Source organism: Monomorium pharaonis, chromosome 7 (assembly GCF_013373865.1).
Source record: "Monomorium pharaonis isolate MP-MQ-018 chromosome 7, ASM1337386v2, whole genome shotgun sequence".
Lineage (NCBI taxonomy): Eukaryota > Metazoa > Arthropoda > Insecta > Hymenoptera > Formicidae > Monomorium > Monomorium pharaonis.
Genome location: NC_050473.1, coordinates 23,508,958 through 23,535,408, shown reverse-complemented (window position 1 = coordinate 23,535,408; position 26,451 = coordinate 23,508,958). Strand labels below are relative to the sequence as shown.

The 26,451-nt window shown below is 29.4% G+C and overlaps 1 protein-coding gene across 1 annotated transcript; it reads left to right on the top strand.

Annotated features, from left to right (window-relative positions):
* Positions 1 to 4,914: 4,914 nt before the first annotated feature.
* Positions 4,915 to 5,890, top strand: LOC118646693 (vicilin-like seed storage protein At2g18540). Its single transcript, XM_036290145.1, has 3 exons — positions 4,915 to 5,277; positions 5,392 to 5,525; positions 5,659 to 5,890. Exons 1-3 carry the CDS (start codon positions 4,915 to 4,917, stop codon positions 5,888 to 5,890), a joined length of 729 nt encoding a protein of 242 aa, XP_036146038.1.
* Positions 5,891 to 26,451: the final 20,561 nt, after the last annotated feature.

Here is a 26,451-nt window from a genome sequence, read left to right as displayed (position 1 = left end):
AGCTGATCTGTTGATACAGCCGATGACATGGTCACAGGCTGTAATATCGGAGATATGTTTATATGAACCCCAAGGATTATCTGTATTCCTTATTAGTCTATTGAATAACTGCTATGGATTCTATGCGAGTCAGATATGGATAAGGTATAGAAATATACTGATAAGACTCTTAGTCAAATCAAAAACTAAAAAGTAAGTATTTCAATACTTTGTTGTTTCTGAAATAATTTATTCTAATTTATACAATTCTCTTCATACATTTACAAACATTACATTCAAAATGTTTAGTTATATTTTTGATTCTCTAACTTATTTTATTGTAAATTGAGGCATACATGAAACGAAAACTACAAATGACTACCAGTCGACTTCTCAAATATCGAACAACACGTTATATTTCACTTTTCATTCTTTTTGCATTATTTTAATATAGTATTATATTTAATTATTTATTGCTATTTTACACTTAAATTTGTATAATGTTAAATTGTAATTGTACATTTATATTTATTGTTCCTTTACGAGTTTGAGAGAGATGATTTCTCAAATATGGAACAATATGTTATATTTTACTTTCATTCTTTTTACATTAATATAGCATTATATTTAATTATATTTATTCATATTTTACAGTTAAATTTATAGTTAAATTGCAATTGTACATTTGTAATTATATTTATTGTTCTTTTACAGTTATTGATACTAAATCTATTTTGCACATGTTTTAATTAATCCTCTTGAAACATATAATTGTATGCCGGCTTGTAATGGGAAATAAAAACGTGGCTTTTACGCAAATTTCTCAAGCTTGCCAACTTTGCAGGTTATTTAAAGGCCCTAGATCACATTCACAATTTCTGTAAAAGTTATCCTTTTGTTTTCCATTACAAGGTACATGATTATACTTAGTGAACACATTTTATAGCGGCAATATAACATGGAAGTTACAAGTAATTTAACATTGTTATTCTTGTGATATGTAGGTGCTATATCACATGGAAATAACCTGTTACGTAATATTTGTTATACGCAAGTGATATAGTTGTTATACATCGTTTTGGTGTTACAGTTATTCAACAAAAATTGTATAATTGTAACATATATAACACGTTCATATCAATGTTATTACGGAATGATGCGTCGTAGTTGACTCAGAAATCAGACAACATTATAACATCCTGAATGATAGATCTATTTGATAATAAAAAAAATTATTATAAAGATAATGTTTTCAAAAATAACGGTTTGTTTACAATTACTGCGCACAAAAAAAATGCACAAAATCGAAATTCATCATGTGCTGAACAAAAACAGAATAATAAATGTATACTATTCAATTTTTTCTTAAAATTACGATCTATATAGTTAACCCTATAATTAATCATTTAAACGCTTCAAAGATTAGTGCTAAGTAGATTGTAATTTCCATCAAATTATTAAGGTTATGGAAAAAGATAAATTTAACAATGAAATTAATAAGTAAATAAATTAATGCTATTTATTTTTAATATGTTTTGCAAAATTTAATTGCTTTTATAAAAAATAATATAGTTGCGTCAATTTATAACATATAAGTATATGTAGACAATAACAAGTACCCATATCGATGAGTCAAATTGGCGTAGCAGGTAGAATACAAGGTTCGTCATCCTAAGGTCCCAGGTTCAAACCCAGCAACACTGCTAGGATGACGAACCTTGTACTCTATCTACTACGTCGACAAGTAAGAATAAAATAAAAAATTACATAATTTAAATTTAATTAATTAATAAAAATTTATTCTAAATGTAGTATGTGCTGTTGATAAAAATAATTTTAAAAAAATAAAATTTTTATTTTATTTTATTTTTCTTTGTAACTGTTGTGTAACGGTTAGATAACATGTAATTATAACATGTTATATTGCTGAGTCGGAAATTGTAACTTACATGTAAGTTACGTGTAATTTCAGAGTAACGTAACCTGTTATATTCGGTTACATTGCTGTTACACTGCTGCTATCCCAGAGAACATTATGACGTCTTAAAGACGTCTAAAAGACGTCTTATATTTCTATAAGACGTCTTATAAAACTATCAGAAAGACGTCTTTGAGACGTCTTTAAGACGTCTTATGACCCGATTTAAGACGTTTTTAAGACGTCTAAAAGACGTCTAATTTTTTTTATTTGACGTTTTTGAGACGTCTTATATAAAAATTATTTTAGACATCCCTGGCGAAAAAATTTCTACAAAATTCTAAAAAACTACAAAAATTTACAAAAGTGTTCCAATTCTGGCATTTTTTTGTAGTTTTTACAGAAAAATGCTAAATTTGAAACACACTTTTGTAAATTTTTGTAGTTTTTTAGAATTTTGTAGAAAATTTTTCCACCAAGGATTCCAAAAGCTAGGTTTATTATTTTTTATTTTTTATTATTTTAAACAAAATACTTTATATTTATATTTCATTATTTTTATTTTATTATTAAGATAAGTTTTTTTATAAATAAAAAATTTTATATTATATATTTGAATTTTATTTCATGTTTTCGTGATTGGAAATTACAGAATTTTACAGAGATACTGGATTCAGTCACATATTTTACAGCAACTTAAGCGCAACACTATTATCGTCCGGTTTATTAATTGTCAAAAACTGTTGTCAGAAATGTTGTCAGAAAGGTTAATTATTTCCAATAACAGCCTACACACGCGATACGTACGAGAGTTAAAAAGTTGTGTTGTATTAACGTATCCACACTCGGCTGCGTTACACAGCAAACCGGGACAAAACGTCCCAACACACACGCGATACGTGCAAGAGTTCAAAAATTGATACGGGATAAGCACGTCGATCGACTTGATCGCATCACACGGCAGATTTGGTTATGTGCGTCATTCGACGTCTTAAAAACGTCTTTCTCAGACGTCGTAAAGACGTCTAAATGGCGTCTCAAAGAATATGTCTTAAAAAGACGTATTTTAGACGTCTTAAGAGAGACGTATAAAATAAGACGATTTTAAGACGTCATAAAGACGTCTTTTAATAAAGTCTCAAAGACGTCTCTTTTAAGACGTCTTAAAGATGTCTTTTAGACATGCGTGTTGTCTGGGATATTACTGTGTTCACTGGGTATGTTCCAAGAGCATTAGGTGAAACACAGGCAAAATAGGTTTATTATCAATAACTGTAAAAGAATAATAAACATAATTATAAAAATACAATTACGATTTAACTACAAATAAAAAATTCTTTGAATGTGATGTTTGTAAATGTATGAAGAGAATTGTATTAATTATAATAAATTGTTTCCCAGGTAGCAAGGTGACGTCTAATTGACGGCATTTTTTGGTCATTTTATGACAAACCAGACGTCATAATGTCGAGATAAAATGACGTCTAAATGTCGTAAAACTAACGTACATTTGTCTCATCTTAACGACGTCATATATTGACGTCAAAAATACATCATTATTTTCATATTATTGACGTCATTTTCAAGAAGCTAGTATCGTACATTTGACGGTATTTTATTGTTATTTTTATGACAAAACATAGGTTTTTAGATTACATTTAATAAAGAGGACATTTTAACGTCATTTTTATGACTATCCCAGGTAGTAAAAGCCGTTATTTTGACGTTTTAGAAAATATTTCGGGTACATGTCCTATATATGCAGTACTTGCATTATGAAAATATCGAAATAACATAATTATAATGTAAAAAAAAATCTACGTTGTTTCTCAACAAGCATCACGACCCACCACCACACCATAGTCACATTTGGAATTGCCTAACTTCCGCGGTCACCCATCCAACTCTGAACCGCCGTCGACGTTGCTTGACTTCGAAGATCGTACGCTACCTAACCCTTTGTGATGATCCATGAACAGTTGATGATCATGAATACATATTTGTTATAGATCAGTTTAATAGATGCGAGAAACATGAAACTTGTAGTTAACTAATATTTTTATAAATAAATATAAATTTACAGTTTTTTTCCTGATTTTTACATATGCAAAATAACATGTGGAATAACTTATAGAAATATGTTTTTGCTCTGTTTTTTTGATAAAGCTAAATTATACCTCAGACAAAACGCAATATTTATAAAATATTTATAATATTTATTTAAATATTTTATAAATATTTATCCAAATATTTTATAAATATTTATCCAAATATTTTATAAATATTTTTGTGGTCTTAGATAAAGATTTATCATAAATATTATAAAAATATTTATGAAATATTTATAAATATTTACAAAATATTACTTATACAAATTGGAGGAATAATGGCGTCGGTGAGAACGGGTATGAATTTGGAAGCTCCGAAGTAAGGAGTAGTGAAGTGATAATGGAGGTGAGAGGGAGAGTAGGAAAGTGAAAATTCGGGTAGAAGAGAACGAGTGGTGGTCGGGTGATTGGAGGGAAGCAGGAGGACGACGGAAAAGGAAAGATATGAAAAGATATCGTGATGGAGTTTTGGAGATGAGAAGAACGAATGTGGAGTAAAGTAGCCGTGGAGAAGAAGAGGACAGTGAGAGGGCGCTGAGAAGAAAGGAAAAGTCGGTTGGCAGGAGATGAAGACGGGAACGAGGAAGATGACGAGGAGAGGAGAGATGGCGCGGATGGAGAGGATGGTAGAAAACGGGTTGGCAGGAGACGGCAGACGGTAGCGAGCTTTGGGAACGCAGATTCTCACAGCACGTGGTCCGTCGAAAGGAGAAGATAGCTGACGCAGAAACAGTAATAGCAGAGTGAGAGAAAGCAGATGAGGTGAAAATAGAGACAGAGATGAAATTTAATAATGAGGAGAAGAGAATGGGATAATGAAGGAGACGGAAAAGGACAGAGTGAGGGAAGAAAGTGCGGTCGAGAGGAGAATAGAAGAAACTGGAAGAGAATTAAGAAAACAGAGTGAAAATGCTAAAAGGGCTGAAAGAGGTTAGAAAAAGATTTAGAAGTCTGGAGGCGAGACTGGAGAGGTGGCAGACGGGAGAAGAGGACTTGGATCCAGACGAGGAAGAAAAGAGGGGAAGAAAGGTATGGAGAAGCGGCCAGGGAGAAAGAAGAGGAAGCAGAGGAGAAGAAAAAGACGGTCGGATGGAGACAAGCGGAGAAGAGGCTGAAAAGGGAACAAGGAGCAAAGAAAGTCGGGGTAGAGAGGGAGCGGAGTGGAGGGACGATGGAGACTGGTGGGGGGGAGGAAGCAGAGACAAGGAGGAGAAGAAAAGGATGGAAGAGAGAGCGGAGAGGGTGGAAGAGGTAGAAGAAGTTATGGGGCAGGTGGACTTCCGCTTCGTTTACATTTGTGATTGTCTTGTTATTGTATATTTCGTTCCTGTTTTGTATTATATATTTTATATATGTTATATCTTTATATGTATGGCTGATATGTAGAGGAGTATGAATGTACAGATAAACGGCTTGCTAGTGAAAGAGAAGAACGGTCAAGCAGATGGAAGAGAGAGGAGCCGAGGAGATCAGAGAAGGAGAAAGAGAGACAAGGAGAGGAGTTTAAGAAGAGCAGGAGAGTGAAAAGAGCAGAGAAGAGCGTAAAGAGTCGGGGGGGCTCAACAGCACGGAAAGTATAGAGATGACGGAAAGACGGCAAGTTGGGAAGAATGAGAGGTGGAAGGAGAATAATGATTTAATTGATTGTTTTAGGAAGAGAAGCAGGAAAGAAGGAGAGACGGCGAAAAAGCATGAGGGGAAAGAGACGAAGAGGCGGAGAGAGCAGAGGAAGACAGGAGAAAGAGGAGAGGAGGAGAGGCCCCTTGATGAAAAACGGAAAGAGGAAATCAAGGAGGAGAGTGGAAAAAGGAGAGCAGAGATGAAGAGAGAGGAATGGAAGAAGGACAATGAAGAAAGGGCAAAAGAGAGGAGAGAGTGGGATTAGGGGGTGGGGAAAAGGGGATAAGGGCGTGCGAGGGGGGTGGGGGTGTTAGAATGTAAGGGTCGCAAATGGCCAGGTCGGTTTGGGAGTAGAGAGGATACAACTGTGAACGGTTCGGGAACGCTCCGTGGAAAAAGCGCCTTGTAACCCCATATTGGGACACAATAAAGTCTATCTATCTATCTACTTATACAAATCTTTATCTTTTATTTACCATAAATATTATATAAAATATTTAATCTATATTTTAATATGTTGAATAAAGATTTTTTTCTTCGTATATATAAAATATGTGTAAAATATTTATATAATATTTTGAAAAAATAAATATTAATAAATATTAATAAATATTTATCATAAATATTATGTGCTGCCTGGGATGATTCTAAAATATTGATAGTATTAATTATATAAAATATTATATTAATTTTAATAATGTTGTTTATTAATCAATCTTTAAATAATGATAGTAGCAAGGTGTCGTCCACTAGACCTCAATAATTTGTCATTTGAGGTCAAATCGTCAATTATTACAAAGAATTATAGTTAACGTCAATAATTAGTCACTAATAAAATCTTATTAATACGTCGTAAAATGATCGATCAATTAACTGACGTTATTAATTAATCAAGAATATGACGTCGGAAATACGTTGTAGGATGGATAAATGACTGACATAATTAATAGGTCAAAAAATGACGTTACTATTACGTCTTAATTTAGTAACATGACGTCTGCGACCTTAAATGACGAATTATTGACGTCGTATTAACGTCACCTTGCTACCTGGGTTGGGAACAGCAAATTATTTAAATACTTACTTTTTAGTTTTTCAATTTAACTAAGAGCCTTATCGGTAAATTTATATGCCTTATACATATATCAGACTTGAATAGACTGCATGATAGTTACTAAATACATACAGAAAAATATTTTACAATCAAGAAAAGTAATTACTTATTTTATTTTATTTCGTTCAAGTAACAGTTTCTTTCAACCAAGAATATTTTCTTAATATTAATGTTCAGGTATACTTGTCATACGTATTAAAAAATTTTAGCATTTTTTAATGTAAAATAAGAATTTATTCTTGTTTCAAGAATATTATCAAACTTAATTGAAGAATTACATGGGACTCTAGATAGTAATATTTGTTTGGAGTGAATATTCTGGTTTGAAGTATTATACTTACTAAAATTTAAAATATGTCTTAAGTAAATGTGATACTTGTAACAAGTTTACCATAGATTTGCAGATGTAAAAAGAAACCAATTACTTTTAGAACAAGTAATATTTACTTGGAAGTAATAATTATTTTTCTGTGTGTAGACTAAGACATACAGATGATCCTTGGGCATCCATATAAACATATTACCCATATAAACATATTGCAACCTATGACCACGTCATCGGCAGGCCAACTGAGTGGCATTATAGTGTATACTTTGTTGTAATTGTTTCAGACAAGATTGCTTTTTACCTATTTCAATACATTGCAAAAGAATAAACTGTTTACTTTATTCTATTATTTTCTTAAAACATATTCTGTCAGCCATACTGTTAAGTCCAAGCTTTGAAGTTAATTATATTATATAATATTCAGGAGAAAGAATTACTTACACAAAGAAAAAGAAAGAGGGAGAGAGAAATAAAATACACATGCATATATATGTACGTACATGTTCATATGCATATATGTACATACGTATATGCATAGGCATTATTATTATTACACAATATTATTCTCTTCCTTTTCTCCCCCCTCTCTCTCTCTTTCCTGACCCGTTCACTTATTTTTCTTTTTCTACTTTTCTACTTTTAAGTTCAAATAATACTAATCTTCAAATTAGTCACAGCTGTATTTCTTTTACAATGTAATTCATGATGTAATAAAGGCATATTTCGAAAATAAATTAAAATATAATCAGAAAAGAAACCAAAACCGATATAACTTGATTTGTCATTTTAATTCTTCTCAGTCTCAATCTTTAATTTGATATGATATGTACTTCAAAATTGTCTTAAGAATCTTCGTATATATTATAAAAAGAAATGAGATACCTGTCACTACAAAATGAGTGAAATCACAACAAAATTATCTTTAAAAAAAAGGTATAAAAAAGTGCCAAGTATACGCGCGCAAAAAACGCCCTTAAAAATCTGTTCTTGTACTAAATAATTTTAATAATTACAAATGTATGAAATTTTAATGAAATTATCTTTTTCCTAAAAAGAACAAGAAATATATTTTCTGTACAAACGTAATGATATGAAGAAAATGCGCCAACTATGAAAATGGATGTTCATGCGAACATAGAACATGTATTTTTACAAATACTTATTTGTACAAATATTACAAATAAATATTTTAATACAAATAAATATTTTACTACAAAAACTTAGCGCTGCTAAACCGAATAATTTACTAGCTCTCTTTATTTTTCTTTTGTGCGTGGATCTGAATGTGTGTAAAAAAGGCGCGCGCGCGTGTGTGTATGTTTAATACATAACTTCGTTTATAAGGAAGCAATTTTTAATATCTCAATCTCTACATATTTTTTAACTAGTCTTTACATGCTTTACGGAAAGAACGTGACAGAGTCTATGCGACAAGCAACAAAACGTGATTGAGATTTCTCATATAAGTAAAATTCCATTCAACGTGATATCCGATAATGTTGTTTGGATGAAACATGTTTTCTCGCTAGATCATGATAAAGTCTATGCGACAATCAGAAAATGGGACAAATCGCATTCAAAACTCGAATTCAACATGATAAAAATAGGTTTTAAGTTATATGACAATTTTAAATGAAACCGATACAAATCTTCAAGCAATAGCTATATTGAACCTGATACACAAATTAATCTGATAAACGGGATTCATTGTCATAACCTGTGTATCTGATTATTATTACTCAGAGTGATTGAATCTATCTGGAATATGTGATCGGCAATAGGAAAAACCGCAACCAAATTTCGAATTCAACATGATAGGTTTTAGGCTATATGACAATTTTCAAATTGAAACTAATATAAACCCATACAGCACAAATTGTTTCAGAAAGTTTTCAGAAAGGTTTCAACCTTTCACAGTTCATGTGCAACAGTTCTGAAAGAATTTTATAATATGTCATTTGAAATGTTTCAACAAAAATATTTCTAAAACCTTCCGTATGAAATATTTTTACAGACCTTTCCGTTTAATTATTTCTGAAACCTTTCACATGCAATAAATTTGAAACTTTTAGTTGAGTTATCCCTAAAACATTTCATTTGACATATTTTTACAGACTTTTCAATTGAGTAATTTCCAAAACCTTTCATATAAAATAATTTAATAAATTTTTCAGTTGAGTTATTTTTTATAACTTTCACACATGCTATCTTGAAAACTTTCAGTTGAGTTATCTTTGAAAACTTTCTTATGAAATAATCCAGCACATATATTGTTCGCGGACCGTCACTAGGTGACGCACGCGGCACCTTTCTCGTAATGCAATTCACACTTCACAAGCTACATAAAGCAGACCACGGTGACAGAAAACGGATCAACCTATGCTATCGTAGTGAGCTCCAGTGATGGGAACTCGCGAGATATTTCTCGCGCACGCGCATCTGAGCAACAGTGGCGCAGCGCAGCAACGTATATATTTAGTGGTACTGTAAAGGTCCCAATATTCATCGATAAATAAAATGTGAAGAAAATTATAAAGAGAAAAGTTTTTATTAATATTTTATATTAAAACAAAATCCCGCTTATGAACAATAATAAAGTTTATTTATTAATGTTTTTTTTTGTAACAATTACAACCGATTTATTATATAAATTTTATTACAAAAAACCTGTAAAAATCTTATTAGCATTTTTGCACTAAAATTAAACATAATAAAAATATGACACATTAAAACAACATGTAATAAAAATAAAATATAACCATCTAAATACAATATATATAAATACATAATATATATATATGTATATATGTAATAGTTTTTTTTTTTACGGAAGAGGGAAAAATCTTCACAAGATCTTTCTAGAAATAATAATTTTCCAGTCTTCGCCAGAAGGCAATATAACTTTCCAATTTTCATTTCAAGAAAGACAAGACGCCCTGAAGTCCGCACTACAGGGTGTGTGGGATTCAATAGGGATACATCGCAAAAGATACTATCACCTATCACCTACCCACTAAAAAAACCCTCTTTAATAATTAATTTTAATTAGAACATTGAAAATAGTTCTATGCACAATAAATATTAATATAATAATGACTTAGAAAACATGCAATATTTAAAATTAAAAAAAAATTTTTTTAAATTATGATTATAATAAAAAAAATAAAATAAATAATGCTTAGCACTTACGCGTCTATTTCCAAATCACAGTCATGTACTAAAAAATACGTATGAAAATTAATAAATAAAATATTTAAACGCGAACAAAAAAAATATTGCACATATATTGCAATACTGTCACACAAAGCAAGAAAATTATTGTTAAATCTAATTAGACAAAAAATTAAAAAATAAGCTAACGTTACGATTATAAAAAAATATTAATAAAAAGTAATGTATTAATAATGTGACAGCAATTCTTAAAATTATTATAAAAGTGATAACGTAAGGAATAAAAAGAGTACCAATGTTCTAAAATATGGAAAGAGTAATAGCAATACAATGAAAAATCTACAAAAGTAAAATATTTTAAGCTACGTTAAATATTGTAATAAAATTTAAAAAATATTAATATAATTTACTGCAAATTAAAAAATTATTATAAAAATAAACAAAAATGTGTTTAATTATATTTGATTCTAATATTTGACTTACTTTTTATAAATTATACATATCTTTATTGTGCAGTTCCAAGTGTCTAGAATCATCTTGGAAACTGCGGCAATCTAAATCATAAGCTTGAAAATGTGAACGTAATTTACAAATTGAATCTAAACATTCAACATTAATGCGGTTTCTCTTTTTATTCTTCACATCAGTAACGATAGAAAATATTCTCTCTGCTTCGGCATTGGAATGTGGAAGTGATAAAACAGCATATACTAATTGTTCTAAATTTGGAAACAACGATTCATCATTAAAATTCTTTTTCTCAAAAATAGTGCTCCACATTTTATCAATTTCTAAATTAGATAATGATATTTTGTCCGCGTCATTAAATACTGTTGGTAAAATTCTCCATTCGTAAGCTAAAGTCGTAATGTCAGATATACCAAAATGTCTTGCTATATTTATTAAATCTGGAAAGATCAATCTACTTTTATCGTACAAAGCCACTTCAGAATCTAAAAATTTAAGTTCGCGGAAGATGTTATTGTCATATGGTAACCGTTGTAACATTTCATCTAATGCAGTTGTGTAAAATTCTAAACATTTTGATTTTACTTCTATAATAAAATTGGGACATTCAGTTGTGAGATATTCTTCACATTCTGGACCAACATAAATGGAGTTTAGCGGCATAAAATTTTTTGGATTTAATATGTTTTTTGATATATTTTCTAAAGCATTAGACAACAAAAAATTTTGACCTAACTGCTTTATTAGCTGCTCACTATTTTCAGCAATTTTATGAATTAAAATTTTTCTAGATTGAAAAAATGTATTAAACATGTTAAAAAAAATTAAAATATATTTTTAAAAAAGCATATATGCTTTGATGACTTTATCATTTAAAATATTAAAAATGGAAATTGCCGTCTTATTTTTATTTTCTAAAGTTTCAAGGTTAAAGTAATGTTTTAAAACTTCCCAATTATCGAGAAGTCTATCAACACACTTTTGTAAAACAAGCCATCTTGTTCCTGATAATTTTAAAATTTTACGTGATTCTACTCCAAAAAATGATTGAAAATCAGATAGAATAGCTGATCTTTTAGCACTAGATCTTTTAGCACCAGAAAAATATGTAGCAACTGCATGTAGAACATATTCACAAGAATCCGACAATTTTGAACACGCTTTACTTGCGATAAGAGCTGAAGAATGGCATATACATCTTAATACAATGAGGGCCGGTACCTCTTTTTTTAATCTAGTCATAAAAGAATCGCGACTTCCTACCATAACGGAGGCATTATCGCAAGCCATTCCTACAATATTTGAAATTGGAATTTGTTTACTTTTTAAACAATGTTCAAACGCAGAATATATTTTTTCTGCGGAACAATCTATAGCATCTAAAGAAATTAATTCTAATAATTTTGTTATAATTTTTTTATTTTCAATTAAAAAATATTTAACTAAGACACAAAGCATCTTATCATTTGCGATAGTTGTGCTTTCGTCCACTAAAATAGAAAATTTTGTATTTAGTAAATTATTAACTATTTTTTCGGTTTCGCGTTTTCCTAAAACATTGACTATTATTTGCCTACATTTTTTTCGTGACAATTTCAGATCTTTTGCTATTTGTGAATCAGTTAATGTATCTTTTAATAATGGGACCATGTCATCAATTATTTCAAAAGCTATATTATGTGTCGCGTAAAAAGCAGCTAATTTTATTTTGGCTATTTTAACTTTATTAATATGGTCCACAAATGTATTATTATGTACAGTTAATGCAGCAGATGGGTTGACATTACGTATCTTGGAGATATTTTTTACGTGGCTTTGTGTTTTTGAATGTCTAATTAAATCTAATTTGCCGCATGATAAAACTTTATTACAAGCCGTACAGACAGCTTTTCTATCATCTTCATGTGAGGTCAGCCAATCTTTAAAAATATCCAAACCTAACCAGGCTCGTTGAAATGTTTTCGGCCTATTTTTCTTTTGCTCCAAACTACTTGTTGATGGTTGTTGGAGATCCATCTTCTTATATTTATATCACAATACTAATGACCACTTACGTTATCACTTGCACTTAATATAAAACTAATAACTAATCTAAACTTACCTCGCGGTAAAACGAACGCGGGAAAGAGACTGCGGGGTCTTGTGCGCATGTTTGGACCCGTGTAGGCACCCGATATAGCACCTACAACCGTCACTAGAAAAGTACTGATACGTCATCTCACGCATGCGCATGAACGCGCCTGCCGCGCGGAATATCTCGCGAGTTCCCATCACTGATGAGCTCTCGGGGCCTACGTGATATTTATTATCGTGTCTTAAAGACACATCTTTCATGGCTAAAAATTTTAGCTTTGGTAACGAATCCTTTTTCTGCGTGTAGTGCACCTATTATATAGCACAGAAACCTTTCAGAGATATTTCAGAAATGTTTCAAGTGAAAAGTAAATCATTTCAGAAACGTTTCAAAATATTTCTGAGACAGTTCTGAGACAGCTCTGAGATAGCAAAATGTCCGCGATGCTTATACTTGAAACATTTCTGAATGTTTTCAGAAAGGTTGCAGATATGTATCAGCAACCTTTCAGTACACTTTCAGAAATGTTTCAAGTGCAAGCATCGCGGACATTTTGCTATCTCAGAGCTGTCTGAGAGCTGTCTCAGAAACATTTGGAAACGTTTCTGAAATGTTTCACTTTTCACTTGAAAGTTTTTTGAAATATCTCTGAAAGATTTCTGTGCTATATGGGAATCTTCGGATAATAGCTATATTGAACCTGATACACAAATTAATCTGATAATCGGGATTCACTGTCATAAACTATATACCGGATTATTATTACCCAGAATGATTGACAATCTATCTGGAATATGTGATCGGCAATAGGAAAAACCGCAACCAAATCTCGGATTCAACATCATAGAGATATTTTCTATCAAGTTCTATCTTTTTTCTTGAGCAGGGATGCTATTTTTCACGCATATGTAAAAATGAATAAAAAAACTGTAAAACTTTTTACTTATTTATAAAAATATAAGTTAACGGTACATGTTTCATCCTTCTGACAACATCTGTTGTAATGATCTATAACAAATATGTATGCATAAACAAGAAGTGTTCATGGATTATCACGAGACGTTAGAATGCGTACGGTCTTCGAAGTCAAGCAACGTCAGCGATGGTTGACACTTGGATGGGTGACCATTTTTCCAGATACAGAGATTAAACATGCTTTAACAGGTATGACTGTGGCTTGGCTGAAACATGTTGTATAGTCTTCCCCCACACAACAAATGGACACGATCACAACATAAATCGGATATCCGAAACGGGCCCTAAGTGATAGATATCCCGATAGATATCCCGTGTACATCCTGTGGATGTACAAAGGATGTCCTATGTCCCGCCAAACAACATCCCAAGGACATCCTTAGAATGTCTTAAAATGCACTGAAACAACTAAATAACGTTCCAATAATGCTCATTAAAAACTATTAAAATAGGCTTGATTCATAAATAAAATGTCGAAATATGTTAATATTAGATAATTTTTTATATGTTGATAGTCGAAGCTTTTTACCATGAAGTTTTCATCATATAGATGTGAAATTTGGACTATAACTTTGAAACTTTGGTAAAAATATATAGTAACGTCTTAATTATTTTTTTTCCATATTTTATTCCTGAGATTATAAAAAAGTTAACATAAAGAAAAATTATTTAGTTAAACTTTTGTTTTTAATTTCTTTCAAATTTTAATTTTTTATATAAGAGCCTAGCTAGCTCGTTTCAATATATAATATTATTGCAAAATAAAAAAAATAATACATTTGTACATTTTTTATTGATTAATTAAAAAATTCCAATTAGTAATTTTACTAGTTATAAAAGACTAAATATTTTAATTAATTATATACATGTATAAAATTAATAAAAATAAAAAAATTATTCAAAATGTATGTTAATATTATGTTAAGTAACGTTTCAACAATTTTTTTACGATAACTTTTATATTGTTTAAAACACGTTATTTGTATTGGGCTATGCTCAACTTTTATTTAATACCCAGATAGCATAGATGATCCTTTTAAGTTCAAAAAAAATTCACCCTTTCTTATTCTTTAAGAATTTACGTAATACAATATTTAAATTTGTTATGAATTCACATAATTTAGTCAAAATGAGTTAAAAAAGAATTCAATATTCAAATTCGTTGAATAAATTCACATAATTGGTTCGAAATTAGTTCAAAAAGAATACCACATACAAATTTATTATAAATTTATATAATTTAGTCAATATTAAAATTCTTATAAAGAGCCGTAACACTATAGAAAGGTGTAACAAATATAAGTATCTCTTTATTTTTTTTTTGACAAAGCAAAAAATTTTATGACACATTTTTTGATTTTATTAAAAAGAATATAAAAATATATATCTCTTTGTTATTTTGTCAAAAATATTATTATTATCTAAATAGTATATAAATACTTTACGCTATTATATATATAGTATATATACATATATTATTTGTCATAAATTTGATATATAACTAAATAAATATTTTTTTATTGTAATAAACATATAATAATGCGTTTAATAAAAAATTTGTAAAAAAGATTGTAAAGAAGTATATTATTTTTATATAAAATCAGGAAATGTTAATTCAATAATATACTGCAATAAAATATGCGAAAATTTTATACATAATTTATACATGTATAGTAACAATAAGAGAGTTTCTCACTTATAATAATAATATATCAAATTCTTTATTTTTGTAGTCGTATATTTTTAAATTAACATTTCTTATATTTCGAAAAATCCTTTATTATCCTTTTTTACACGAAAAAGCAATTCCTTTTTGTATTATAATTCAATTTTGTATATAAATTCAAAAAAGTATCTCGATAAAGTTCCACTAAAATACTATCAAAAAATAATTTTAAATTCAATGCAAATTCTTATATATAACATAAAATGAACTTTATATGCATTATAAAAAGGGCTCATAATTGGTGACATACAAAAGAACTTTTTTTGAACTCTTAAGAATCCTTTTGGTGCAGAAATGAATTAGAAAAAGACTTTATTTCAAAATTTGGGTGTCCAAAAAGAATTCTTTTCGAATTCGTTGTGCTATCTGGGTAGATTATTTAATAGATTTTATTTAATAGATTTATCATGCGTGACTGGCTACTTGCGAAGGAACCTCTCATCACGCGGCTACACATAATGAGCAGCGAAAGTGATAATCATATAATCACGCAAATAAAATAACAATAAATAATATTAATATAAATTTTATCGCTTGATCAACACTATTTAATTTTAAAAAAGGCGTACCCACCCTCTCACGAAACTTTACAGCTATTATATGGATTGATCAACACGTGGTTACAAAACTTGAGGTTATGTTCTAGATTAAATTTATCGTCGTCCAATAATACTTACCTTCGTACTGGCGTCGAGAGTAGGAAAGGCTGCCCGTTTTAGTAGTGCAAGCCGTAATCTTTATTGCAATCCTTATTGTAGAACAGTCAGATAGATACGCACAGAAAGATAATGATCGAGAAAGAAGAGATAATTTATGGGTGCGAAACGCGAAGACGCAGGACAAAATCCGACCGTCATTTTCCATGTGTTGCACATCGGGTAACTTTGATGACGGCGGTATGATTGAGTTAAACACGAATAAAATCATTGTACAATATTATATTGATACTCAAAATTCATGATATTCAAAAAATACTGTATTTATTCGCTAAAATACAGTGCAAATTTCAAATTCGTGTGCAATCAACAAAAAACATCGTATCGACATGGTTTTTTTTAATTGCTTAGAAAAAAATGAACTTTAAGAATCTGGATTAATATTATCTGGATTAATATTAATTTTAACGAAAAATTTGTGAAAAACGGTAACAAACTTTTACTTTTTTCAATTAAAAAAAAACATGTTTGGTTTTCATGCGATACAATAGGTTCGAACTTAACAAATCAAATTTTCGCCTAGGGATTCTCAAAGTAAAGTCTTTGCCCTTTAATTTAAAAAAAGTACGTGTAATTTGGATGATTTTTCGCAAAGTTGCATTACTTTGAAAATTGCCTAAAAATCGGTCAAAATTTTTGTCTCGTTTTTTTTGCGCCAGTGTATATATATATTGCCTAAAAATCGGTCAAAATTTCTGTCTCGTTTTTTTGCGCCAGTGTATATATATATATATATATATATATATATATATTATTATACCCAGATAACGCAGAAATGAACAGAAATTCCTAAAGAAGTCATTTTAATGAATACTTGGCGAAATAGAAAAATGAATACATAAAGAATTCTTGAGGAATTAGCCACAATGAGTTCACATTGAAGTATTCCTTAAGAGATTTGCTCATTGCAATGAATACCTCGCGATTTATTATTTGGAATACTTTGAGTATTCATCAGAAATTACTCGAGTGTGTGGATAATCTCAATTACATTTTTATAATTATATATCGCTTAATAAATGCTAATTTATACTTTTATACACAAAATGCGCTATATATAATTAACAAAACAATATATTAACAAATATGTATGCATAAACAAGAAGTGTTCATGGATCATCACGGGGCGTACAGTCTTCGAAGTCAAGCAACGTTGGCGATGGTTAACATTTGGATGGGTGACCGTTTTTTCAGGTACAGAAATTAAACATGCTTTAACAGGTACGACTATGGCTTGGCTGAAACATGGTATAATCTTCTTCCTCTTACAAAATTAATCAGAATTTTTTATTCTTTAAATTCTTCTGAGAAACGTTCCAATATTATAAAAATCGGAACATTTATCAGAAATCTTGAAAATAAATTTTTTAATTCCGTTTGAGATATCTACTTGGAGAAGTCCTAATGAATACTTTAAGAAGTTCTGAGGAATTCCAACAAGTAATTCTATATGAATACTTTAAGAAGTTCTGAGGAATTCGTATCATGGTGCATGTAACTTCCTACGTTATTCTTAAAGTATTCTTCTATGAATTCCTCAGGAATTACTGTTCAGAAAGAAAGACTACTTTATGAATTCTTTAAGAAAACACTGTGTTATCTGGGTAGTTTACGTTACTATATTATATCTTATGTGCATACCAGAGTTATTTAGGCGTAATTCCTGAGAAAACCACGTTGTCCGTGAGTTCGTGTTTGCACGGTCACACTCTACACTTTACCACGTGTCTGTGTCATACGACAGACGAAAATGCGTAACGTTATAGATCACAGATAGTGTTGATATGATTTACTTTCGATATTACGCGGATATTTTGGAAATATGTGATAGATATACATAAGATATATCATAGGATATTTTACGGACGTTTTGAGTATATTAGATATAATCTCAGTACATTCAATAGGAGTTGCAAAGTTCAGTCGCTATATTCTAAGTTTATCTTGAGGATATACCAAAATGACCTTCTACTGAGACGTTATATGAATGTTTTATATATATTCAGTACAACCACAGTACATTCCGTATGAGAGTAGAATATTCGCACAATATCCGGTGCTGTCTGGGTATACCACATAATAACTGTACTAAAATTCAAATTTTATAAAATTTGTATAACTATTTTTATATTTATTATTTCAAAATAAAAGAAGAATTTTTATAATTTTTTATTGATTGTTTAAATAATTTCAATGAGTAATTTTTAGTTAATATAAAAAGCTAAACATTTAGTTAATTTATATGGACGTACAAATTATTAAGAACAAAGGAATTATCAAAATAAATATTAACACTGTGTTAAATAAAAGTTGGTCATAGTCCATTACAAATAACGTTTCAACAATTTAATTTTTTTACAATAATTTGTATATTGCTTAAAACACGTTATTTGTAATGGGCTATACCCAACTTTTATTTAATATTATAATATATTTTAAATTATCTTCTTGTTTTAAACAATTTTATACAACTATAATTAACAAAAATGATTATTTTTTATATTTAACTAGTAACATTATTAGTTGAAAATGTTTAAACAATCAATAAAAAATGTATAAACAAATTTTTTCTTATTTTAATCCTCTGCCTACACACCTTAGTTTTCTCCCGATTCCTACACACAGGGGTTACACTAACCCCAAAAATCTCAGAATTATGATGGTCTTGGCTGAAAAGTCGAAGATATTAAAAGAAAAGAGATTTTTTTTTAATGAGAAAAAAACGAAAAATTTTTGTAAAAGTTTGCCTTTTTTTTCAAACGCCCGTATTTATTAAAAAAAAAAAAAGATAAAGTAATTAAAATAGTGATCAATGGAAAGGGGAAGAGTTGTACTTTAAGAATCTATCGTCAGTTTTTTGATTCTATTAAAAAAATATATTTATTTTGTAATGTGAATTTAGTAAAAAATGAATGCAGTTTAAACACAATAGTAAAAGAAAATAGTAATATTTATTTAAAAAACATAATTATTAATACACAAAAACATAATTATTAATATAAAAAATATTTATTACAAAAGATTTTATTTGTTATAGAAACAATTTTTAATTTATAATGCTACAATTGCAGCATATTTTCGCAAAGTGATCGCGACATTGGTAATATATGTAAGTACTGTATGCGTAAGTGATACGTAATGAATAAAAAATAACTTTTACTTACTCTTCAAATTTGGAAATTTTCCATTTTTTGTTACGTTCTCTACACACGGGGTAACTGTAACCCCAACACACACTTTCGATGCTCCTACTTCTGTTGTTTTTAGAACATTGACAACGCCTAAAGAGGAATAAGTAGAGCACAGTTCAAACCCCCCCCCCCCCCAGTCCCAGCATCCCCTTGCTAAATACTTTTAAGTAGCGGGCATTTCAAAATCGACTGGGGTTACCGTAACCCCATGTGTAGACACAGGGTTAAAATAATTAAAAATATACGTTGTATAAATTTTATAAAACTAGAACACAACATTGCGCGCGCTTCGCGCGCGCCACTTAGCATTTTTATATTGAACATTGCACTTATTCTTCTTCTGTAATATTACTCTCACATACTTTATCATATTTAATGCCCTTCTCTATCTCACGCTCCCTCATTCTCCCTTTCCCCCTCTCTAAATTATTAATTATATTATTAATTATATTAATTATATTATTTTCATATTGTTCAATATTACTCTTACAACACTTTACTTTCTTATTTAATCCTCTTCTATATCTCTCACGCTCTCTCATTCTCTCCCCTCCTCCCCAACCTCTCTCTCTCTCTCTCTCTCTCTCTCTCTCTCTCTCTCTCTCTCTCTCTCTCTCTCTCTCTCTCTCTCTCTCTCTCTCTCTCTAAACACAAATTATTAATTATATTATATTTGCATGTTTCTTAATATCACTCTTACACACTTTACCTCCATACTTAATCCCCTTTAAATAAATTAAAAATTATAATATATTATATGTAACGTTACCTATTAATTTTCAATAAAATTTCAAAACTTTCACTTTCTGGCTTTCTTGTTTAATCTCTCTCAATTATAATTTCCTTTCATCTAATCTCTTTCCTTTTCTAATCTCTTTCGATAAAACTCACTATCGCTCTCTGACCATTTCAACAACTTCTGACAACAAGCATCCAACAACTTTAAAATTAAATTTTTTAAATCTTATGCCTTAATAATACAACATTAAATTTAAATTTTTAAATAAATTAAAATTTATAATATTATACGTAATGTTACCTGATAATTTTCAATCAAATTTCAACACTTTCACTTTCTGGATTTCTTTTTTAAACTCTCTCGATCTCAATTCTTTCTCTTTAATCTCATTCCTTTTCTTCTATTAAAATACACAAAATGTCAAAATAATTAAAACGCAAATGATATTTAATGAGAATAATAATATTTAATAAAAATTGATAATTATTGAGAATGATAATTAATAAGAAATGAGAATTAAGAGTTTAAGATTCCTTTTTTTCAAAATATTTAAAACGCAAATGTTACCTTCCCGAAATCTCGCACTCTCTCTCTCTTTTTCTCTCTTAATAAGATCTTCAATTTACTTAATTTCTCTCTCTTCTCTCTCTCTCTCTCTCTCTCTCTCTCTCTCTCTCTCTCTCTCTCTCTCTCTCTCTCTCTCTCTCTCTCTCTCTCTCTCTCTCTCTCTCTCTCTCTCTCTCTCTCTCCTTCTCTCTCTCTCTCTCTCTCTCTCTCTCTCTCTCTCTCTCTCTCTCTCCCTCTCTCTTTCTCTTCTTCTTCTACCTATCACTTAATTCTTGCAATTTTTTTAAACTTTTTATTTTTTATAAATATCTATATAAACACTGGCGCAAAAGAAAACGAGACAAAAGTTTTGACCGATTTTAGGCAATCTTCAAAGTGATGCAACTTTGCGAAAAATCATCTAAATTACATGTACTTTTTTTAAATTAAAGGGCAAAGACTCTACTTTCAGAATCCCTAGGTGAAAGTTTGATTTGTTAAGTGCTAATATAACATATAGTATGCATGAGTAGGCAGTCCTCAACTACATATCTCATTGGATACATTACATTTTTTTGCAGTGTATATATGGTTTTACGTCCGTATCAGCTATATTAATTGATTTTGAAACAGCTATAAGAAAATCAATATATCTACCAGTTTGGAGTCAATGTTAATTACAACCAAATGATATATTGATTTTCTACCCCTGACATTCATTAATATTATGTAAATTTTTATTTCTATTTTCTGTATATACCTCTTTAATATTTTTTTTTTTCTTTTCTTACTCTCTGCTTCCTCTATTTCTTTTTTTCTTTTTTTTAATATAATGTTTATTTTCTTTAACCTTAAATAAAAACATTTATATATGTTAAAAATAAAAACGCAATTAAGTCATTAAAAATTCAAAATTTTGACAAAACAAGCTTTACAGCTTTTTAAACAATTATTAAATACCTATCTCGTCTTTCTTCCTTTTTTCTCTCCGCTTTTTTATGAAATGTCTTAATGTTTATTAATTTAAAAGAATTATGCTTTTTGAATCTTTTCTCTCTTTTCTTTTTTTCTCTCCTTTCTTTATCTTTTTCTCTTTCTTTAATCCTCTATCCTTTATCTTCTGCAATTTTGAATAAAAAACGTGTAAGTATAATTTTATAAATAATTACATAATATTATATAAAACATTTTTATAAAAAATTATTATTTACTTAATTATTTTAAATTTTATTTTTTATTTTTTTTTATCTCACGCTCTCTCACTCTCCTTTTCTCCCTCTCTCTCTTTCTCTCTTTCTCTCTCAACACAAATTATTAATCATATTTTTATGTTGTCTATATCTATCCTCTATCTTCTGCAATTTTGAATAAAAAACGTGTGAGTGTAAGTTTATAAATAATTACATAATATTATATAAAACATATTTTAATAAAAATTATTTACATATTTTTTTAAACTTTTTTTTATAAATACACACACACACATATATGTATGTATTTATTTAAAAAAGTTAAAAGAATTAAGTAAATAATAATTTTTAATAAATATATTTTTATATAATATTATGTAATTATTTATAAATTTACATAATTTTACACACACACACACACGCGCGCGCACGCACAAATATACACACACAGAAAAAAATATAGTCAATAATATATGTAATTGCGAGCTGCTAACTTACAATAATATTTACTGTTAATGCTCTAACACTCTTCTTTTCTTCTTTCTTACACTCTCTTTCTCTCTCTCTTTCTGCTCCTTCTTTCTATAGAAGTCGCTGTTTCTCCTTCTGTTTTCTTTTCTGCTTCTTTTTTCAACAAAAGTCGAAACTCTCTTTCTCCTACCAATCTATTTCCTTTCCTTCTTTTTTTCTAAAGATTATAAAATTTTAAAGATATTATTGTTATTTCCTATATATATTACATTATTACTTAATATATCTTAATATTATATAAAAACATATTTTAATAAAAATTATTTACTTTTTTTTTAAACTTTTTTTTATAAATACACACACACACACACATATGTATGTATTTATTTAAAAAAAGTTAAAAGAATTAAGTAAATAATAATTTTTAATAAAATATATTTTTATATAATATTATGTAATTATTTATAAATTTACATAATTTTACACACACACACGCGCGCGCATACACAAATATACACACACAGAAAAAAAATTAGCCAATAATATATGTAATTGCGAGCTGCTAACTACATAAAATACTCAATACAATAATATTTACTGTTAATGCTCTAACACTTTTCTTTTTCTTCTTTCTTACACTCTCTTTCTCTCTCTCTCTCTTTTTCCGCTCCTTCTTTCTATAGAAGTCGCTGTTTCACCTTCTGTTTTCTTTTCTGCTTCTTCTTTCTACAAAAGTCGAAACTCTCTCTTTCTCCTACCAATCTATTTCCTTTCCTTCTTTTTTTCTAAAAGATTATAAAATTTTAAAGATATTATTGTTATTTCCGAGAGAGAGAGATTATATTATTACTTAATATATCTCTTTATTACTTACCTTATTACTTACACACTTTTGATATAACCAATTTTGATTTGAAAACACAACTGTCAAACACAACTGTCAAACACTACGAAGCATGCGGCTCAATGATCAGCGAAAGAACCAATCAGCATCGCGGATTAAAGGCAACAATTCTTCGAGACTTTCGAGATGACTTCGATACATTCGATAAATAAATAACATATCTTTTTTAGAAAAGGAAAGGATATAAATTTTATTGATTATTACAATATACAATACAAATTATATTAGCATTGTTATCTTCATGATAATATACACCCGATATTTCAGAACGTCCGAAATATGTCTTTCGGACGTCCTATTATACCCAGTTAGTAAAAAGACGCAAACTTTGCGCAAAGTTTGCCGCAAACTCGAGCAAACCTTTGCAGCAAAATTACGACAAGGTGTGTCCACATTAAGCTTAGCTTTTGCTGACAAAGCTTGTTGTAAATAGTATGACGCATATTTTATGCAAATAACAGGGTAAAATTTGCTAGTAAAGCATAACAACAAATTTGCAGCAAGAATAAGGCAAACCTTGCTGTACACAATATGATAGCAAATTTGTGGCAAGAATAGAGCAAACCTTGCTGTACATAGCATGATAGCAAATTTGTGGCAAAAACAAGGCAAACCTTTTGCCATACACAATATGATAGCAAATTTGTGGCAAGAACAGGACAAATCTTGTCGAAGTTAAGATCAATAAAAATGCAATATTGGACTGATTAGTCCAATATCATATGTGAATGGTGCAATCGTACTTGGTTCTCTGTTCTCGACGAGCTCCTTTTGTTAATCCAGTAGGTAAATCTTTTTCACGAAAAATGCGCCATCTCGAGATAGATAGTAAAGTCACCCAGAAATAAAGTTTAAAACCCGATAATGCAACCCTGTTATTTGCATAAAATGTGCGTCATACTATCTGCGACAAGCCTTGCCAGCAAAAACTAAGCTGTTTACGGACACACCTTGTCGCAATTTTGCTGCAAAAGTGTGCTCGGCAAGTTTTATTTTATTCTTGCTACTAATTTGCCGTTATTCTGTGCTTAACAAGATTTCCTGTTTCTGCCATAAATTTATTGTCATGTCGTGTAGCAAAGTTTGCTCTGTTATTTGCTCAAATTTTGCATGTTATCATGTCGGAGCAAATCTTGTAATTTCTCTACGTAATATTTATGTACAAGTCTTTCTCTGTTATTTGCAGCCTCGTGTGATGAAAACTTTTGCCGTAAATTTGCTCGAAATTTTTAGAAGACAAAGCAACAGACAAATACTTGTCATAAAATTGTTGTCAAAATTGAAACAATCCTTGCTGTAAAGCTTTCACGATATGTAATTTTAACAAGCCTGGCTAGCTGGGATAGTTGCGATTTAACGGGACGTCCAAATAACGTACTTCGGACATCCCGCGGACATCCGAAATACGAGGACATAAACAGTACCTTTTAGGACACATATAAGACATCCAAAGAACGTCCGTGTTGTGTGTTGTGTGGGCTTCCTCTTATAAAATTACCGTAGAAATAATTGGAATTTTTTATTTTTTGTTCAAGTTTTTTCAATTCTTAGAAACTCTTAAAAATACTTCAAAATAATAAAAAATTTTCTAAATTAATCCGAATTTTTCATTTTTTAAATTTTTCCGAAAAACGTTTCAATTCTTATAAAAAATCGGAACATTTATCAGAAATGCTGAAAAAAATTTTAAAAATTCTGACAAATTTTTTTACTAGGATATATTACGATATCTCGGGAAATCTCTTGGACATGCTCTGGATTTGAGATATCTACAGGATGTTAAATCGATGGACATTTGTGCATTCCTTGGATATCTCAGACGGTTCACGGATATCCAACGATATTGCGATATCCCAAAATGACATCCCAGGGACATCCCTAGGATAAAGTGTGCTCTGTGGGATGTTAACTGTTTTATTTCAAATTACACATATTTCCCCAACGCCTATAAATGGAAGAGAAATACAATTATATGAAGTGATACAGGATATTATAACAAATAATTTAACATTTGTTATACAAACCGATACCGCTTTGGAATTTTAAAATTATTGGAAAGTGGATTTAACTGACATAGAATTTGTAACAAATAAAGAAGAATTTCTAGAAAATGATAATAATAATTATGAACTTGATAAGGAGAATAATTGTGAACTAGTAAACAAAATTTTAAATAGTAACTATGTATAAGAAAAAAAACCGTGGAATATTGGAAAAGTGGAAAAGAAGGCCGTAGTATAAGATTCCAGCAAACACATATTTTAACAGTTATATAACATTGAAGCATTAATTTATTATAACATCTGTTATATTTTATTATATAACTGTTATGTATTATTTGTTTACTCTTGTTACATAATGCATGTTATACTTACATAATGTAATATTTATATAACGCAAAATTATTAATATTATATCCAGCAAACATTAAATAACATGTAACATGTAACACACACATATATATATATAATTGTTACAACATATATTGATTTCCCAGATAGCAAGGTGACGTTCACTGGACGTCAATAATTCGTCATTTAAGGTCGCGGACGTCATGTTACCAAATTAAGACGTAATAGTAACGTCATTTTTTGACCTATTAATTACGTCAGTCATTTATCCATCCTATAACGTATTTTTGACGTCATATTCTTAAATAATTAATAACGTCAGTTAATTGATTATTTTATGACATATTAATAAGGTTTTATTAATGACTAATTACTGACGTTAACTATAATTCTTTGTAATAATTGACGATTTGACCTCAAATGACGAATTATTGAGGTCTAGTGGACGACATCTTGCTACCTATAACTATTAATCATTATTTAAAGATTGGCTAATAGACAACATTATTAATAATTAATATAATACTTTATATGATTAATACTACCAATATTTTAGAATTATCCCAGACAGCACATAATATTTATGATAAACATTTATTAATATTTATTAATATTTATTTTTTCAAAATATTATATAAATATTTTACACATATTTTATATACACTAAGAAAAAAAATCTTTATTTAAAATATTATTAAAATATAGACTAAATATATTATATAATACTAGCTATGCCCTGTCACGCGTTGCTGTGGCTCTCTATTCTTATGCTACATTTTTTTCAAATTTTCTTTGCTTTCGTTGTTTAACTTTCAAGAGTCTTGCTTTACTGTTGCTCTTTTTATTTTATTTTTGAATAAGT

What these genes read in the sequence shown, in the direction of transcription:
- LOC118646693 (XM_036290145.1), top strand. Translation starts at nt 4,915, where the DNA reads ATGCTAAAAGGGCTGAAAGAGGTTAGAAAAAGATTTAGAAGTCTGGAG. An exon ending in TAGAAGAAGTTATGGGGCAG is followed by an intron (nt 5,278 to 5,391) that starts GTGGACTTCCGC and finishes GCTGATATGTAG; the next exon opens with AGGAGTATGAATGTACAGAT. An exon ending in AGTTTAAGAAGAGCAGGAGA is followed by an intron (nt 5,526 to 5,658) that starts GTGAAAAGAGCA and finishes TGATTGTTTTAG; the next exon opens with GAAGAGAAGCAGGAAAGAAG.